General features: G+C 38.9%; 1 protein-coding gene across 4 annotated transcripts in view; it reads left to right on the forward strand.

Annotated features, from left to right (window-relative positions):
- The window catches only part of PRKDC (protein kinase, DNA-activated, catalytic subunit), a 244,993-nt gene that overhangs the window by 27,610 nt on the left and 197,323 nt on the right, over nt 1-20,060 (forward strand). For all 4 annotated transcript variants that reach the window (XM_064588357.1, XM_064588358.1, XM_064588359.1 and 1 more), the window contains 4 exons: nt 10,102-10,208; nt 12,256-12,346; nt 13,434-13,597; nt 14,269-14,421. In XM_064588357.1, coding sequence (XP_064444427.1) covers nt 10,102-10,208; nt 12,256-12,346; nt 13,434-13,597; nt 14,269-14,421 — 515 coding nt within the window. The remainder of the gene's footprint in view (nt 1-10,101; nt 10,209-12,255; nt 12,347-13,433; nt 13,598-14,268; nt 14,422-20,060) is intronic.

Consider the following 20,060-nt stretch of genomic DNA (forward strand, 5'->3'; position numbering starts at 1 on the left):
TGTGAGTAAGTTGCAGGCATCATGGATATTTATGCCTAAATGTTGCAATGTGTATTTCTTTCCTTTTTTTTTTTTTTTTTTTTAAGATTTTATTTATTTATTTTAGAGAGCGCTTGAGCGGGGTGGGGAGCAAAAAGAGAGGGATAGGCAGATTCCGCACTGAGCACGGAGCCTGACGTGGGGCCCAACCCCATGACCCTGAGATCACGACCCAAGTCAAACACCAAGAGTCAGCTGCTTAACCAACTGAGCCACCCAGGCGCCCCATCCCCCTCTTTCTTTTTCTCTTCCTTTCTGGCTCTCTCTCTGTCTTTCTCTCACATGCACATACTTATATACATACATATATGGATAAGTAAATGTAGAAATAGAAATGAAAGTGTGTGTGTGTGTATGTGTATGTATATATAATACATGCATACATTTCAGATCAGTCCACTGAAAGGACCTGCCTTGGAGTAGTGATACCTTAATAGTAATGAGCAAACCTATTGCCCAGATTATAGCTTCTAAATATCATTTTACCCTGGGGCGCCTGGGTGGCTCAGTCGTTAAGCGTCTGCCTTCAGCTCAGGTCATGATCCCAGGGTCCCAGGATCCCCCCTGCTTGTGTTCCCTCTCTCACTGGTCTCTCTCTGTCAAATAAATAAATAAAATCTTTAAATAAATAAATAAATAAATATCATTTTACCCTAAAAGAAACCAGTACTCCTTGAAGAGATGACTGGCTCCAGCTTGGAACAGGGAAAATACAAGATAAACCTAGAATATTATATTTTCTGAGACATCAGGAAATTAAGGAAGTGTTCAAAGAATGATGGAGAAATGTCACAGGCCAAATTGGGGATAATTTGGATCAGCAAAAGAAGATAATCACAGGGGAGGATCAAGATGGTGGAGTAGGAGAATCCTGAGTGCACTTCCTCCCATGGACACACTGAAGCTACAATCACATATAAAGCACCTCTCTCTGAGAATGACCTGAGACTAACAAAACAGCTCTTTTATAGCTAAAGATAAAAAGTCACATTGAGACAGGAAGGGCAGAGGTGAAGACTGGCCAAGACCCTTACTCCCAGTGCAGTGACCCACAAGCAGGAGGAATATCATAGGTGTGGAGGTCCTCCCTGAGGAGCAAAGGGTTTAAACCCTATATTGGGCACCCTTCCCTGGGAACCTGTACCAGGAAGATGAGCCCCATGACATATGACTTTCAAAACCACTGAGACTTAATTCTGGAAGAGCTGGAAGGCTATGAGAAACCAAGACTGCACTTTTAAAGGGCCCGTACACAGACTCACTCACTCTGAGACCGAGCACAGGCAGCAGTTTGAAAAGCACCTGGATCATATGTGAAGGAGATTTATTGACTGATTTAAGAATGTATGCTGGAGGGGTAGGGCTGTGTAGGAACTTTCTCTGGGAATATACATACATATGTATGTATATAAGTATGTGCATGTGAGAGAAAGACAGAGAGAGCCAGAAAGGAAGAGAAAAAGAGAGAGGGGGCTGGGGCGCCTGGGTGGCTCAGTTGGTTAAGCGACTGCCTTTGGCTCAGGTCATGATCCTGGAGTCCCAGGATCGAGTCCTGCATTGGGCTCCCTGCTCAGCGGGGAGTATGCTTCTCCCTCTGACCCTCCCCCCTCTCATGGCATCCAGTGTTAATGGATGCCAGGTCTGACACTCTGTCTTGCTGGCACCAATTACCCTGCGCTGGTTTTCCTCTGTGAACCAGCCCTGTGCAACCTGCCCACCTTGGCAGACACCCCTCCAAAATGGCTCCCACCCCACTGTACTGGCAGGTGACTTTGGCCTGGACCAGTGCTCCCCAACCCCAAGTGGCTCCAACCCCACCACACCCTGTAGTCAACCTCAGCCAAGACTGCCTCCCCACCATCAACTCCTGCCTTGCAGGGGCAGCCCCACCACCAGTATACCCAGAACAGTCATAGCCGGCCCTCACAGCCAGCAGATTAGATGATATAGAAGAATGGATCAGTGATCTAGAAGACCGGGTGGTGGAAATTACTCAAATGAAACAGGAAAATGATAGGAAAAGAAAAATGAATTTTTAAAAATAAGAATAAGGGCTCTTTGGGACAACATCAGGCATACTAACATAGGCACTATGGGAGTCCAGAAGAAGTAGACAAAGGGGCAGAAATTTTACTTGAATAAATAATGGCTGAAAACTTCCTAACCTTGGGAAGGAAAATAGACATCCAGGTCCAGGAGGCACAGAAAGTTCTAAACAAGATGAACCCAAAGAGGTCCATAGCAAGCCACATAATTAAAATGGCAAAAAAATAACAATAAAATCTTGAAAGTAGCAAGAGAAAAGCAACTAATTATATAGAAGGAGAACCCCACAAGTCTGTGAGCTGATTTTTCAGCTGAAACTGCAGACCAGAAGAGAGTGGCATGATATATTTAAAGTGATAAAAAAAAAAAAAAAAAAAAACTACAATCAAGAATACTCTTCCCAGGGGCACCTGGGTGGCTCAGTTAAGTGGCTGCCTTCAACTCGGGTCATGATCCCAGGGTCCTGGGATTGAGCCCCGGATTGGGCTCCCTGCTCATCAGAGAGCCTGCTTCTCCCTTTCCCTCTGCCTGCCACTCTGCCTACTTGTGCTCTCTCTCTCTCTCTCTGTCAAATAAATAAATAAAATCTTTAAAAAAAAAGGAATACTCTTCCCAGTGAGGTTATCATTCAGAATTAAAGGAGAGAGAGGTTTCCCAGACAAACAAAAACTAAAGGAGTTTATCACTATAAGCCAGGCCTTACAAGAAATGTTAAAGGGACTTCTTTAAGTTGAAAAGCGAGGGCATTAATTAGTAACAAGAAAATACATAAAAATACAAATCTCACTAGTAAAGGTAAATACATAGTGAAGATAGTGGATTAATCACTAAACAAAGGTAGTAAAAGCAATTATACCTATGATAGTTAAGAGGTATGCAAAATAAAGAGATGTAAAAATATTGAGTAAAAAAAAATATTGAGTAAAAAACATGGGGGAGTAAAAATGTGCTACTTTTAGAATATGTTCAATCATAAATGACCATCAATTTTTTTTAAAGATTTTATTTGAGAGAGTGAGACAGAGCATGGGGGGGGCAGGAGGAGGCAGAGGGAGAGGTAGAAGCAGACTCCCCACTGAGCTGGGAGCCTGACGTTGGGCTCAATCCCAGGACCCTGAGATCATGGCCTGAGCTGAAGGCAGACACTTAACCTGACTGAGCCCCCTAGGTGCCCCTAATGACCATCAATTTAAAATAGACTGCTATAGGGCGCCTGGGTGGCTCAGTTGGTTAAGCGACTGCCTTCGGCTCAGGTCATGATCCTGGAGTCCCTGGATCGAGTCCCACATCGGGCTCCTTGCTCAGCAGGGGGTCTGCTTCTCCCTCTGCCCTCTTCCCTCTCGTGCTCTCAGTCTCTCATTCTCTCTCTCTCAAATAAATAAATAAAATCTTAAAAAAAAAAAATAGACTGCTATTTACATAGGGTGTTATAAACCTCATGGTAACCACAACTCAAAAACCTATAGTAGATACACAAATAATAAAGAGAAAGGAACCCAAATATGCAGTGAAAGTCATCATATCACAAGGGAAGAGAGCAAGAGAAGAGGAAAGGAATGAGAACTTTAACACAACCAGAGAACAATGAACAAAATGGCAATAAGTACATACCTATCAGTAATTACTTTAAATGTAAATGGACTAATGCTTCGATCAAAAGACAGAAAGTGAATGGATTAAAAAAACTAAAACTAAACAAGACCCATCAATATGCTGCCTATAATGACTCACGTCAGACCAAAGGACAAAAAGACACATACAGACTGAAAGTGAAGGGATGGAAGGATCTTCTCTGCAGCTGGAAATTAAAAAAGAAAAGCCAGAGTAGTAGTATTTCTATTGGACAAAATAGACCTTTTTTTTATTTGAAATTTTATTTTTTTTAATTTGTATTTTTTGAGAGAGGCTTGGATTGCTATGTACTGCTATCTTAGGACTGCCTTTGCAGTATCCCATAGATTTTGAACCAATGTATTTTCATTCTCATTAGTTTGCATGAATTGTTTAAGTTCCTCTTTAATTTCCTGGTTGACCCATTCATTCTTTAGCAGAATGCTCTTTAGCCTGCAAGTGTTCGAGTTCCTTCTAAATTTCTTCTTGTGATTAAATTGAGTTCAAGTTTGAAAGCATTGTGGTCTGAAAATTGCAGGGAATAATCTCAGTCTTTTGGTATTGGTCTAGACCTGATTTGTGATTCAGTATGTGATGTATTCTGGAGAAAGTTCCATGTGCACTGAGAAGAATGAGTATTTTGTTGATTTAAGATGGAATGTTCTGTGTGTATATGTGTGTATATACACACACACACACACACACACACCAGCCAAGTCCATCTGGTCCAGTGTGTCATTCAAAGCCCTTGTTTCTTTGTTGATCTTCTGCTTAGATGATCTACATTGCTGTGAGTGGGGTATTGAAGTCCCCTACTATTAATGTATTATTATCAATGTATTTCTTTATTTTGGTTATTAATTGTTTTATATAATTGGCTGCTCCCACGTTGACATATTTATAGTTGTTAGATAGACCCTTTAAGTATGATATAGTGTCCCTCTACATCTCTTACAGTAGTCTTTGGTTTAAAATCTAATTTGTTTGATATAAGGATTGCTACCCCAGCTTTCTTTTGGGGTCCATTAGCATGGTAAATGTTTCTCCAACCCCTCACTTTCAGTCTGGAGGTGTCTTTAGGTCTAAAATGAGTCTCTTGTAGACAACATATGGATGGTTCTTGCTTTTTTATCCAATCTGATACCCTGTGTCTTTTGGTTGGAGCATTTAGCCCATTTACATTCAGAGTAACATTGAAAGATACGAATTTAGTGCCATTGTATTGCCTGTAAAGTCCCTGTTTCTGTAGATTGTCTCTGTTACCTTCTGGTCTGTGTTACTCTTCGGGTCCCTCTTTGCATACAGAATCCCCCTTAATATTCTTGCAGGGCTGGCTTGGTGGTCACATATTCTTCACTTTCTGTCTGTCCTGGATATTCTCTCTCTTTCAGTTCTGAATGACAGCCTTGCTGGATAAAGTATTCTTGGCTGCATATTCTTCTCATTGAGTACCCTGAATATATCTTGTCAGCCCTTTCTGGCTTGCCGGGTTTCTGTGGATAGGTCTGATGTTATTCTTATGTTCCTCCCTCTGTAGGTAAGGAACCTCCTCTTCCTAGCTGTGCTCTCAGTATAGCTTCTTTTTCTCGATGATTTGCAAGCTTCACTATTACATTTCAGGGTGTTGATCTATTTTGTTATTTTATGAGGGGTCCTCTCTGCTTCTTGGACATGAATGCTTGTTTCCTTCCCCAGTTTAGGGAAGTTCTCAGCCATGATTTGCTCAAATGTACCTTCCAGCCCTCTCTCTCTCCACGCCCTTTTAATCCCAATAATTCTAACATTGGTTTGTTTCAAGGAATCATTAAATTCTCAAAGGCTTTCTTCATGGGCTGTTAGTTGTCTTTCTCTCTTTTCCTCAACTTCCTTCCTTTCCATCAGCCTGTCTTCTAGATCACTTATTCTCTCTTCTGCTTTATTGACCCTAGCTGTTATAGAATCTCATAGCATTTTTAAGTTCCACCTGATTAGTTCTCATTTCTGCCCTTAGAGATTCTGTATTGTCATTTATGCTTTTCTTTCAAGCCTAGCTATTTTTTTTAAAGATTTTATTTATTCATTTGAGACAGAGCCATACAGAGAGAGAGCATGAGCAGGGGGAGAGGCAGAAGCAGGCTCCCTGCTGAGCCAGGAGCCCAATGTGGGGCTTGATCCCAGGACCCTGGGATAATGACCTGAGCCGAAGGCAGATGCTTAATCATCTGAGCTACCCAGGGGCCCCTCAAGCCTAGCTATTAAGTTTATAATTGCTATCATGAATTCTATCTCTGACATCTTACTTATATCCATATTGATTAGCTCTGTGGCAAATAACATTGCCTCTGGTTCTTTCCTTTGTTGTGAATTCCTTCTAGTCATTCTGTCCAGGGAAGGATGAGTGAGCGAATGAACAGAGTCCAAAATGTCAACCATGACCCAAGCAAAATGCACCCTGGAAAAAAATCCAAAGTGGTCGGATGCCACCACAGAAAAACAAACAAAGCCAAAATGAAACTAAACAATAAAAAAGGGTGGGGAAGAGAGACTCTAATCTCACAGTGTGGACAAAGCAGGGTGATTCACTTGTTCCTGATTGAATTTTGGTCTGTGTGTTAGAAAACACTACATCCCAAAATTGCAAAGAAAGCAAAACTTTATATATGTATATATTTATATATTCAATAAAATTGAGTAGAGTGAAAAAAGGACTGGAATGAAGCATGTGAAAAAATAGAAGTTAAAAAGTGACTTAAAATGTAAGTGGGTAAAATAAGAATTTAGTTGAAACAGCAAAAAGGTAAAAAAAAAAAAAAAAAGAAATTGAAAATTTTAGACTGAAGGATAAATGAGTTGTGAAGAAACACCTGGAGCTCAATTTACTATTTTCTGCTGGTGCTAGGGTTTTACAGTCTTGTGGGATCCATAAGCTTGTCATTCACCTGTACCTCCAGTCTATCTTCTCGTGGAGGGGTGTGCTGTGTTGCTTCTCAGGTATCTTTGCCTAGGCAGAGTTGGTTCAATGTAAGCTGGTCGTCTGTGTGGCTTCTGTTCCCTGGAAGTTTCCCACGCCTCTTCAGAGGGTCAGAGCAAAAATGGCCATGCCCACATCTCCAGCCCAGAGCCGCAAGATTGCGGTCCCCCCTCTTCAATAAACCGTCCTGGTCAAACTGTCTCCACTTCTGTGTGCGCCAGACTCTGCAGACTCCCGTGGCTCGTGCCCACTGCAACTCTCCAGGGAGGTGGGGAGTTCAAGGGACCCTGGAGTGTCTCTGCGCTTTGTGTCTTTGCAACCGCAAGTGGTTTGGGCTCACGCGCGCACCCTTCTGTGCTGCTCTCAGGTCACGGTTGGGTGCTGCCCTACTGCCCTGTCCAGCGCCACCACCAACCTGAGAGCTGCTGCCCAGTTGTGGGCATAGACGTTTCATCCCTATCGGGATGGTAAACGGCCTGCACCTTCTAGTCCTTTTCAGGGTGCCCAAAGAGCCGTCTCCCTACCGGCCTTGCTTACAGTTTATGTCCACCGGAGATGAGAGTCCCTTCTGGGCCCGCTGACCATAACCAGTTTCCCCACTCCACTTCCTGGGCTCTCTGTCGGTTCAGGCACCCCAGTTCTTTCTGTGTCTCCTGGGATCTGGAAACTACAATGACCCTGAGCCCCTTTTAGAAAGGGATGTCTTTCACTGGAGCAGATTTCTAAGGGTCCCAATTTTGTGCTCTGGTGTTCTATCACTTTCCAGGAGCCAACTTATGGAGGCTCCCTCCCCCTCCATTTATCTTCCAGTAGCTCCCTGCAGATTCACGACTCTGCGCCTCTTATCTTGCAAAAAGCAGTTGTTTTTCTTTTCTTTTTTTTAAAGATTTTATTTATTTATTTGACAGATAGAGAGCACAAGTAGGCAGAGAGGCAGGCAGAGGGAGAGGGAGAAGCAGACTCTCCACCGAGCAGGGAGCCCAACGTGGGGCTCGATCCCAGGACCCTGGGATCATGACCTGAGCTGAAGGCAGCCGCTTAACCAACTGAGCCACCCAGGTGCCCCAGCAGTTGTTTTTCTGCTTCTTGAGTTCCAGATATATTTTCTTACATCTCAGGCTGAATTTGTGGGTGTTTAGAATGGTTTGATAGATACCCAGCTAAATTCGAGGGACCAGATGAAACAAGGTCCCCTACTCTCCCGCCATCTTAAGAATGCCCATTTTTTCTTTTTTTTTTTTTTTTAAGATTTTATTTATTTGTGAGAGAGAGAATGAGAGAGAGCATGAGAGGGAAGAGGGTCAGAGGGAGAAGCAGACTCCCTGCTGAGCAGAGAGCCCGATGTGGGACTCGATCCCGGGACTCCAGGATCATGACCTCAGCCGAAGGCAGTCACTTAACCAACTGAGCCACCCAGGCGCCCCTTAAGAATGCCCATTTTAAAAGTTTAAACCAAAATTATTAAACTTGTCTCGTTTGCCAAAGATGTGCCTTAATTATGTAATATGGTTTCCTAAAATGTTTCTGAATTAGTTTTTCTAAGATTTTTTTTTTAAAGTATGGCACATTTAAAGCCTTATAGTGAATGCTGAAAGCATTTTCACAGAATTACAGGAATATTCATTTTACATTTTACTTTATAAGGCACAACAGAGGTCTTTAAAGAGATTTATAATCTAATCTATTAATACCCTCCAAATATAGGAGAACATTATGCACGTAGGGAGAAGTAAAGGCCTTTGTCAATTCAGGCACATATATACGCCAGCAGATGCAGAGCATATTGCTTTAGTTCTGCAATTTGAGTCATAGCTCAAGAGACTCAAGAGTGAGACAAGAGACTCAAGAGTGAGACAAAACACTGACTAGTCCAGGTATCAAAGAGCTGTTTTTCCCAGTGTGTGAAATTCTGAACTAATTTGAGCTCAAAGAAAAAATACCAAAAAACCCAAAACAAACAAAAATCCAGATCCTCTCTTTATCTCTGGACCATCAGCTAGTGGATCTCTAACATCCGTACACAAAAGGTCACAAAGTGGTAAGCAGAGAAATTCTTAGTTATTGCTCCAACCCGTGGAGACTAGCTTATTGGGCATAAGCAAACCAAAAGCACAAAATTATAGAGAGGAGAACTAGACAAAGAGAAAGCAGAGGTAAGGTTCTGTTATCATTTGGGATTCACTTCGGGAGCCAAGAAAAGACATGCTGGGATTAAACCATCCCTGAGGTGTCTTCCAGCAAAGCAGCTTACCTGGCTCTGTCAGCCAAAACACTGGACATCTCCAGAACTAGTGAAAAATAACTTTATAGTTTTAAAACTGTAACTCTACATTGGTATAAAGTGCACGTGTCAAAGATTTTATTTAACTCAGTAGTAATAAAGGAACTAGTAAAATGTTAAACTGGCTTCTACAACCTGAATCTAATCATGAGAAAACATTAGACAAATCAAATAGAAGGACAGTATACAAAATTCCTGGCATATAATTTTTTAAGTGTTCAAATCATGAAATTCAAGGGAAGACTGAAGAACTGTTTCAGTTTAAAGGATACTAAAAAGACAGGACAACTAAATATGTCATGGTTCTGAACTAAAGACGTTATTAGGATCGATGCTGGAACATGAATGGAGCTGAGGATTAATTGTGGGTCATGTCTCAAGACAAGTATCCAGATTTGGATAGTTGACGTGGCTGTCACATAGGAGAATGTCCTTGCAGGACTGAAATATTCAGGGATGAGGGGGCATCAGGTTGGTAATTTACTCTTAAGTGGTTCAGGAAGGAAGTTTTGTATCATACTTTAAAATTTTCTCTAAGTTTATGATCATTTCAAAAAAAATTTATAAGGAGATATTTTACAGCTCCTCATTGCTTCTCACTGAGTTTTCACCATAATAGTTTTAGTGTCCCTTGATGATTATTCCTAATATTCATTAATGCTGTGATCGTTGCAAAATAGTAATTTTCCAACTCCATCATTCCTGTATACTAGTTGGCATTTTACTATAAGCAGTAACTTTCTTTTCTCACCTATTTTTATTAGTAGGGACTTGTGGATCCTTACTTTTCCAATGACTCCAATCTTTTATTATTATTAATTTTGAAGCTCAGATTGTTTCAATTTGGCTTTCATATAAAGAATGGGGGCTGGCTGCATTTCTTCAAGCAGCTCCTTACTTCTGGAACCACAAAGTGATTCAGGCTCCTCTTATAAATACAGGTCTGCCCAGTCTCTGGAGTTAGCCACTTCTCCAAGGAACCATGTTCCTTTTAGTAGACAATGATATTTAAACCAGGACAACCACTATAATTTCCTTTTGTTGTCAAAACATTTTAACCATAATTAAAATTAGGATTTTAATGCTTCTATTTGGCAATATTGTGTGTTCCCTAGTATTCATCAAAAAACTGAATGAATGCTATTTAAAATTGATTTTTGTTTATTGTTGATAGATGAGACCAAGAACAATTGGGAAGTGTCAGCACTTTCTCAAGCTGCCCAGAAAGGATTTAATAAAGTTTTATTAAAGCATCTGAAAAAGACAAAGAACATTTCATCAGTAAGAAATCCCTTGTATTTTCTTTACCTTAAACAATGCAGAGATTAGATTCTAATGCTTATGAAAAGTAAAAATCTTCATTTAAAATGTTAATTCTTATATATAAATTGCAGTATAGAAATAATTTCAATATGTTTTTAGCTGTAAGAATGTAAGAAATATTAACTCTTTGGTTTATTGTCTTGATCTTGTTTTCCTGTTTTCTTCACCTTCAGATGTATTTAGTGGATAATAAAAAGTAGTATGTTTCATATTCAATAAGCAATCAGAATATTGATATGGGTATGTAAGAGTGAATCATTTACATACTAGATCTTAAAATATATCATTTTATCAAATTTAATTCATGCCAGTTTTTGTGTTTTTTGGTGATGATTTCTTAAGATCAGGTTTTTGAGATGTGGCGTATAATGTAATAGGAAAAAAAGAATAAAGAGAGAAAACAGTATAGAGAAAATATGTATTTTAGGTATGAAGTGAAAATTAAAATTTGAAAAACTTCTTATGTTTAGAACTGATAATGCAAGCTCCAGGGTAAATTCTTTCTACCTCATTATCTTTGACAGCTTTTGATTGAGAGACTGCATACAACTAGAAATGTCTGTCTAAAATATTTAAATTATTTTATCACATATAAATAAGGCAAGTTAAAATTACTTGAGAATACCTCAAGTTTTGCAAATAAAATTTCTTTACAGATACATAATCCCATATTCTCTAGGTGAGTGGTTCTTGAAGTGAGGACCCCTGTGGGTTCCAGGGTACAAGGCCAAAACTATTTTTACTCAGTGACATTTGCACTGTGGTGTAATGGTGGGTAACACTGTTGGTTCCTTAGCACTTTATTAAATCTTGACCCTTGAAGGCATGTCTTTTTAATGTTCTGTGTGATGAAACAGGAAGTATGCATAAAACAGTCTACTGCATAGTGCAGTGTAACAGTTCTCTTCAGGAAAAGCACTTTTGTAATGCTTTGAGCTGTGAGCTCAAGTAGCGACTTATTTCATGAACACCATTTTTACTTGAAAGAACAACTGACAAGACAAACTGTAGCTATTCAGTATTTGGCAGAGATTTTATCTAAAATAAATAGAGTGAGCCTGTCACTTCAAAGAAAACATTTGAGATTATTTGTTGCCAATGATAAAATTCAAGCTTTTTAAACAAAAATTAAATTTTGGAAAACTTGAAACCATCACCATGAGCTTGACAGCTTCTCAGTACTTAAAGATTTTTCTGAAGAGATTGGTGATATTAACAAATGTGATTTTTTTTTTCCATATGTAATGAAATGTGTAAACATTTGGAAGATCTGCATAACCGAATAAACCAATATTTTGAGATGACCAGTACATTATGCTACCAAATCATGCATGGGTAAAAAAAAAATCCACTCAAAGTGCAAGATAGACCAATGGATTTTAATGTAACAGACCTTACCACTTGTTCAGTTTTAGAGTAGTGTCAAAGAATAACCACAGTTATCTAAAAAGATTATTAAAATACACCCCCCTCTTCCAAGCATGGCCCAAACAACGTATCACCATAGTTGTTTTCTAGTGAGCCAGACAAAGAGATGCACAAATGTGAAAGTGTCACTTTCCTGAGGTTTTTAAATTTTATTTGGAAAATACAGTTACTTTTCCTAAAACTATGTCATTTGTTAACGTGTAATGGGTTTCATATTTTTAAATAAAATAATAACAATGTCAAGGTTTTAATCTCTAGTATGATAAATATTGATAAATATGACCCACTTTAAAAGTTCTTTGGGGATCCTCAGTATTTTTTAAGGGTATAAAGGGTCCTGCCAAAACTTTGGAACTGCTGGCCTTGGAAATGGATATCTAACTGCAAAACTGGAAAACATGTGACTTCTTTCCATGAATTTGCAATAATATTAACAGCAGTACTATGTAGATATAATGAGCCATTAAGAGACATTAATAACAGAGAGGGTCGTAAAATAGTTTATTTTTTCCTCTCATAATTCTCTTAATTTTTAACTCTCTTATCATCACATGTATATCATTGTTCAAATTTGCAGAATGAAGCACTGTCCTTAGAAGAAATAAGGATTAGAGTAGTACAAATGCTTGGCTTTCTAGGAGGACAAATAAACAAAAATCTCCTAACAGGTAAACTTTGCTTTAAAATAAATTTACCTCTGTAGATGTATTTGTACTTTAATTTGGATGTGTAAAGATCATGGTATATTCTGGTATTTGCTCCTATATGTGATTTATATATTTTCAAATAAGATTACAAAGAACAGTATTTTGCCTAATGAAATGCTTTGACTATACCCATGCAATCTGGATAATTCACCACTAGTTGGGAAAATGTTCTAGCCTGATTTGTTAAGTACATTTTCCATTTTGAAACAGAATCTAGTTTGACATTTTTTTTAAAATATTAAACATTGTGTCAGGAATTCAAAGTTAATCTTTTTTAAATCCGATATTTTTACACTAATCAAAAACTAATGATGTAATGTATGGTGATTAACATTACATAAAAAAAATACGATATTCTTAGTATTTGGATATTTCTAGAGTGTTTTTGACTGGAATCAATATTTTAGATTAGTAAAAATTCATCTGTATTTTTAGTTTTGAAATTTCATATTAAGTATACTAGTGACTTTTGGTTATTTAGGAAGTTAGAACCTATACTGAGAAAATAAGTTTTACAAAGGGGAGATTTTTAATAAAAATATTGTTCTTTTATCATTTTTCCATGTAACACCTAAAATAATTCTTACTGAAAATGGAAATTAAACATTCCTAGACTGTTAAATTTGTTTAAAAATAATTTTACTTTTTTTTTTTTTTAAAGATTTTATTTATTTATTTGACAGACAGTGAGAGAGGGAACACAAGCAGGGGGAGTGGGAGAGGGAGAAGCAGGCTTCCCACTGAGCAGGGAGCCCGATGTGGGACTCAATCCCAGTACCCTGGGACCATCCATGACCCTAACCGAAGGCAGACACTTAACGACTGAGCCAGCCAGGCACCCCAAAAAATAATTTTACTTTAAATCGAAGTTAGAAATAGTTTGTCAGTGGTTTCTAATGTTGTAATTACATGTCTGAAGTAAAACAAAACAGAAAAGGAAAGATGAATAACATACTTAACACACTCTTCTTTCACTAATGAATTGTAGAGCAATTGCTATTAGAAAGATTTTGAATGAAAACATGCTCTTCCTGATTTTTTTTAACAGTTGCATCCTCAGATGAAATGATGAAGAAATGTGTGGCATGGGACAGAGAAAAAAGACTCAGTTTTGCAGTACCGTTTATAGAAATGAAACCTGTCATTTATCTGGATGTGTTCTTGCCTCGGGTCACAGAATTAGCTCTTTCAGCTAGCGACAGACAAACTAAAGTACTTTTTTCATTACACATTATTTAGAATCTCTGCTTTTTAAAACCTGAATTCCAATATCACTAATTTTATATTTTCCATAATATGGTAATTAGACAATGATTCAGTTATCAGAAGTAGTGTCACTGATAAAAAGGAAATATCTAATAGATAATAACCTGGCAAAACATTAATACACCAAGATTGTTCATAATAGAAAATACAGTACAAAGGGCATTTAAAAGTGATTTCCAGTCTGTGCACCGTTATCTCCTTAACCTGGGAGATTAGAAACACATAATCTCAAGTTTTTATGAAATTCATTTGTAAATTTCTGAAGTACTTTAAAAGTATATTTACTAAAAGTGATGGTTGAAAATGTGTTAACAATCGAAGCAAAGTTCTGTAGTAATGGCCACAGTGAAATATATTTCTATGAATGTACTAGTCCCAATTTGTCTAAATCTTTTAAGTTTCAATTCTTACCTCTTGGATACAGACTAAAGTGCCCAGAGCGTTAATTTTACACAAGAAGTGCTACTTCCAGCTAAGTATAATTATATAAATTTATATATTTTACATCTGCTGTAAAAAGTTTCTTTTTAAAGGGCTAAATGGAGTTAACATTTCAAAATATTCTTCCCTTGTAAACCTGGAAACTTAAACTCGGTTGAACTCCTGGCTTATTTTAGGTTGCGGCTTGTGAGCTTTTACACAGCATAGTTATGTTTATGTTGGGAAAAGCCACTCAAATGCCTGAAGGTGATCAAGGTTTCCCACCCATGTACCAGCTCTACAAGCGAACTTTTCCTGTGCTACTTCAACTTGCATGTGATGTAGATCAGGTAAGTGAATGATTTTGAATCTGACACAGTTGCAAAGTTGGGTCTAGTTCAGTGATCGTCAGAGCTTGCTGCAGGTTGGAATGCCCTGGGGATCTTAAATACTGCTACTTGGCTGCTGCCCCTTCTGACTGATTTAATTCCTCAGGGATTTGACCTTAGGGATTGGGACTTTTAAAAGCTCTCCTGGTGATTTTTAATGTGCCACAATTTGGGAATGAATCACTGAACAGTTACTGATAGGGTAGGCATCTAAAGCTGAGTTGGCAGTCTCCCCTCATGTAGGGACTTACAGTCTCAAGGAGTGAAGGAGAGATAGGTAACCATGTACAAGATTGCAAATGTTGACAAATGGCCTCTGCCTGATGAATTTGTGGTAAATTCTCCATTGCTGCAATGAAGGAGAAAAAACTAGAATTCTCAGTTCAGTTGATGAAGCTAGTATATCTCTGATACTAGGGTGCACACATAAAAAAGGAAACTAAATGAAAAACTCATTTGAGGGGCGCTTGGGTGGCTCATTCATTAAGCTTCTGCCTTCAGCTCAGGTCATGATCCCAGGGTCCTGGGATGGAGCTCCACATTGGGCTCCTTGCTTCACAGGGAGACTGCTTCTCCCTCTGCCTGCCACTCCCCCTGCTTGTGCGCTCTCTCTCTTTCTGATAAACAAAATCTTAAAAACAAACAAACAAACAAAACCTCATTTAAAAATATAGATGGAACATTCTTCACCATATATAAATGAATACAATCCAGCAAAGTATTAAGATGTGCTGTGAATAAATAGGATTTTTGTTTAAAACTGGAAATTCACCACAGAATCAGATTTCAGAAGCAGTGATTGTCACCATAGAAGCCTAAAAGGTATTTGTCCTGCTAAACTAGGAAGAGTTTAATGTTATCTTTAATACGATAAAGAATGTCTCCCTGAAGACTAGAGCCAAATCATCCCCAGGCATGAGGCACTAATGCCTTGTGCTTGGGCCAGGACAGAAGCCCAAGGTGAGGCAGTGAGTTGGCCTGTTGAGGGGCACCTCCAGCACCTAACCAGAGCAGTTCCTGTAGTATGGAGTGGTTGTTTAGTATTACTTCACGTGCATTTAATTAATTATTTGAAGTGGTTAGTATTTGAGCCTCTCACCAGGCTGAGTTCCCTGAGGACAAGGACAGTAGAAAGGAAGGAGAAGAGATTATTATTTTGATTATAATTTTTTTTATTAAACCTGGAAAGCCCAAAAATACCAACTGCTAAACTCGAGGAGTTAGTAAAGGAAGAAGCTGATGAATTACAAAATTCTCATATATGAGTATTCTCATAAATACATACATATATATAGCTTTTCTTTTAGAGAGAGAACTGGGGGGGGAGGGGCAGAGGGAGAGAAAGAGAGAGAATCTTAAACAGACTCCACCCTCAGCGTGGAGCCTGACACTGGGCTTGATGTCATAACACTGAGATCATGACCTGCGCCTACATCAAAAGTCAGACACTCGACTGACTGAGCCACCCAGGCGTCCCAGCATTCTTATATATCTTTAATATTAGTATTGACCACTTGGAAAATATGTAAATATGTTTACAGCATCTCATTAATAGCAGCATCAAATATATATATATAAAATGTCTTTAAATAAATTTTAATATGCCAGGTGATGTATATTTTATGAATATAAAATGAGCATGCTCTGGGGCGCCTGGGTGGCTCAGTTGGTTAAGCAACTGCCTTCGGCTCAGGTCATGATCCTGGAGTCCCGGGATCGAGTCCCACATCGGGCTCCCTGCTCGGCGGGGAGTCTGCTTCTCCCTCTGATCCTCCCCCTCTCATGCTCTCTGTCTCCCATTCTCTCTCTCAGATAAATAAATAAAAAATCTTAAAAAAAAAAAAAATGAGCATGCTCTGTACTTGAGATAGAAGAATCAATATTGTGGGGCACCTGGGTGGCTCAGTTAGTTGAGCATCTGCCTTCGGCTCAGGTCATGATCTCAGGGTCCTGGGATTGAGCCCTGCATTGGGCTCCCTGCTCAGCAGGGAGCCTGCTTCTCCCTCTCCCTGTGCCCCTCCCCTTGTTTGTGCCCCCCCTCAAATAAATGAATGGAATCTTTTTTAAAAAAAAAGAAGAATTTGGGCGCCTGGGTGGCTCAGTTGGTTAAGCGACTGCCTTCGGCTCAGGTCATGATCCTGGAGTCCCTGGATCGAGTCCCGCATCGGGCTCCCTGCTCGGCAGGGAGTCTGCTTCTCCCTCTGACCCTCCCCCTTCTCATGTGCTCTCTGTCTCTCTCATTCTCTCTGTCTCAAATAAATAAATAAAATCTTTAAAAAAAAAAAAAAAAAAAAAAAAAAGAAGAATTAGTATTGAAAAAATGCCAGCTCTTCCCTAATCAGTCATTAAGTTTGGTATCATTCCAGCAGAAAGCCCAGAATTAATTTCATTTTAACCCAAAAAGTAATCTGAAAGAATAATTGCTTGAGCCTAACCAAGAAAAATTTTGAAAGGGTAGAGTACTAAAGGAAGTCTTGCCTTAGCAGATGTTAAAATGAAACCATGTTAAATATAATAGCATTGAACTAGGCACAGATAGATTGGTGGGAGGATCTTATAGCTGCCAAGTGGACTCATGTGTATACATAAAAATTGTATATATGGTAGAAGAGGCTTTCTAAGTTAGAAATGGATCATTTAGTAAATCATATTAGGCCAGTTGGCTAACATGAAAAATTAATTTCAAATTAAGAGAAGGAAAAACAAACTATATTACAGAAAAATGTAATGAGTTATAACATGTCTGTGTGTATCTTTGGATCAGAATGGTCTTTTTTATTGATAAAATATGTTACTTAATATAGAAACACATGAAGCTAAAAGTGAATCTCCCATCTCATCACCTCTTTCCCACTCTTATTCCCCTGGAAAAGCCACTTTCTCCCCTGCTGAAAGGTTGGTGAATATATGCCCAGATCTTTGTAAAAACATGTTTTCACAAACATGCATATTCAAAAACTTTTATGTACAAAATGTGATTTCTGCTACTTGGATGGACTTTGTTATCATTACATTATAGGCATCCTTCCACGTCTTTCCCTAAAGTCTGCATAGAAAGGGAGATTTTCCTACAAAATATAGAAGCAGATATATGGAAGAAAAATATTAACGTCTTGACAGTTTTGACTTTATAAATGCTTAAAAATACTGAATGGCACAAAAAACACAATTTTTCTATGTACATAACGTAGGGAAATTTTTTTGCAACACTCCACTGAGGATAAAAGAGCCTTAAATGGGCAAGTGGATAAAGAACACAAATAGAGGGGCACCTGGGTGGCTCAGTCGTTAGGCGTCTGCCTTCGGCTCAGGTCATGATCCCAGGGTCCTGGGATCGAGCCCCACATCGGGCTCCCTGCTCCACGGGAAGCCTGCTTCTCCCTCTCCCACTCCCCCTGCTTGTGTTCCTGCTCTCGCTATCTCTCTCTCTGTCAAATAAATAAAATATTAAAAAAAAAAAAAAAAACACAAATAGACAGTTGATAAATAAGAGATATATATAGCCAATGAAAGATACTTTTAAATATTTCATCTTTTTAGTAAACAAGGAAATTCAAATTAAAATATTGTTTACATCTATTGTCAAATATTTTATCTTATTATTATTTTTTTAAAGATTTTATTTATTTATTTGAGAGAGAGAGAGAGCACAGGCACGGGGACCAGCAGAAGGAGAGGGAGAAGCAGCCTCCCCAGCTCTGAACAGAGAGCCCAATGTGGGGCTGGATCCCAAGACCCTAGGATCATGACCTGAGCTGAAGGCAGATGCTTAACTGGCTGAGCCACACAGGCCGCCCCTATTGTCAAATACTTTAAAAAATTGACAGTGTTTAGTGTTGACAAGCATGTAGGGAAAGGACCTTGAGAGTTGTGGCTGGTGGGAATGTGAATGGACCCAGGCTATAGGTGGGCAGAGCAAAAGGCTGGGTGACCTGCACCCTGGACCAATACTTTGATTACTACAGATGTGCTCAGAACAGTGTATGTGACTTTTCAGTGATTTCTTCCTAATAGTCAGAAATACCTGCATTTCTAATAATAGGATTTGGGCAACTGGATCATGGTATATCTATATATGAGATACGAGGCAGCTAATAAAATATTGATATAGCTTATGTATTTATATGAAAATACTCAAAATTAAGAGGAAAAGTGGTTACAAAAATGTGTATTTATTTTTACATATGCATATATGTATATTTAAATGTGTGTAAATAAAATATTTTGAAAGTTACAGTGATTTTGAATGTTCTCAGTCATTATCTTTGGGATATAGGATTGTAGATATAGTTTTCTACATTTTCTGTAGTTTCTATAAGGTGTGTATATGTATATATATACATTTGTGTGTATGCATGTGTATTATATGTATATAATTTACTTACTATGGATAAGAGAGTGTAATTCTTTTGGGGAAAAAAAGTGATGCTTTAAGACCAAGTTAAACTTCCACACTTAAAGGTAAGAACTTGGGGCGCCTGGGTGTCTCAGTTGGTTGAGCATCTGCCTTCAGCTCAGGTCATGATCCCAGGGTCCTGGGATCAAGCCCCGCATCGGGCTCTCTGCTCGGCAGGAAGCCTGCTTCTCCCTCTCCCACTCCCCCTGCTTGTGTTCCCTCTCTCGCTGTGTCTCTCTCTGTCAAACAAACAAATAAATAAATAAATAAAAAATAAATAAAAAATGAAAAATAAAAAAATAATCAATCTTTTACTTTGATTAATCCTAAGGTTAGAAAGATACTCTTTTGGGAAAAAATATCCAAGGGCAAGAGGACTGTGTTGTTTAGTCTGAGTCCCAAGACATTTTACATGGTTTTGACATGATATACATACCAAAGTGCTTCATTCTTGAGCTCAGTGTCAGTGGGGAGATAGAACTCCCCTGGATTTCTTGGTATTTCTATAGGAGCCTTAGCCTTCTGAGACACAGAAATATTTAAGATACAAAGTTTGCCTTCATTTCTGCCATAAACATTTTACTTTTCATATATAATGAGGATTAGATGTGTAATCATTTGTGTAGGTAATTGCTATGATCCAAAAGGATAATAAGACCTCTTTTAACTACCCAAGAGATCACATGGTCACACCAGACTAGGCCACCACGTTAAGCTCCCAAGGTTCCAGGAAGATGAGTACTGTCTCCCTGGGTATTATCTTTCAGAGGGGAGGAGTCCAGGCCTGGCAGACATCTGGGATTGTAAAAGCCAGAGACCCACAAGGCTCTCTGCTCCCGGAGAAACTTTATTTACATTCTAGAAGGTTGGAGTGAGAACCCAAGATCTTTTCCATCCCAAGCTCTAAGTAGTAAAGATTTTACTCCTTCTTTTTGGCAGGGTGAGAGAGTTGATTCTTTGTCCTTTATCTCTTCTTCTGTGATATGGGCTTTAAAGTTTGTATACATAGGGTGTTGATCTGACTTTCATTTTGTCACCACAAGGGTGTGAATCATGCTGTAGGGAACCACGTGGTCATTATTTGCCTTTTTTGGGGGAGAGAGAGGGAGAGGGAGAACAGGGTGGGGGGGGACGGGGCCAAAGGAGAGGGAGAGAGAGAATCTTAAGCAGGCTCCATGCTAGGCATTGGGGCTCAATCTCATGA

The sequence above is a fragment of the Mirounga angustirostris genome, unplaced genomic scaffold (assembly GCF_029215605.1).
Source record: "Mirounga angustirostris isolate CCGP_5_RB_7025 unplaced genomic scaffold, mMirAng1.0.hap1 SCAF_4, whole genome shotgun sequence".
NCBI classification, from domain to species: Eukaryota; Metazoa; Chordata; class Mammalia; order Carnivora; family Phocidae; genus Mirounga; species Mirounga angustirostris.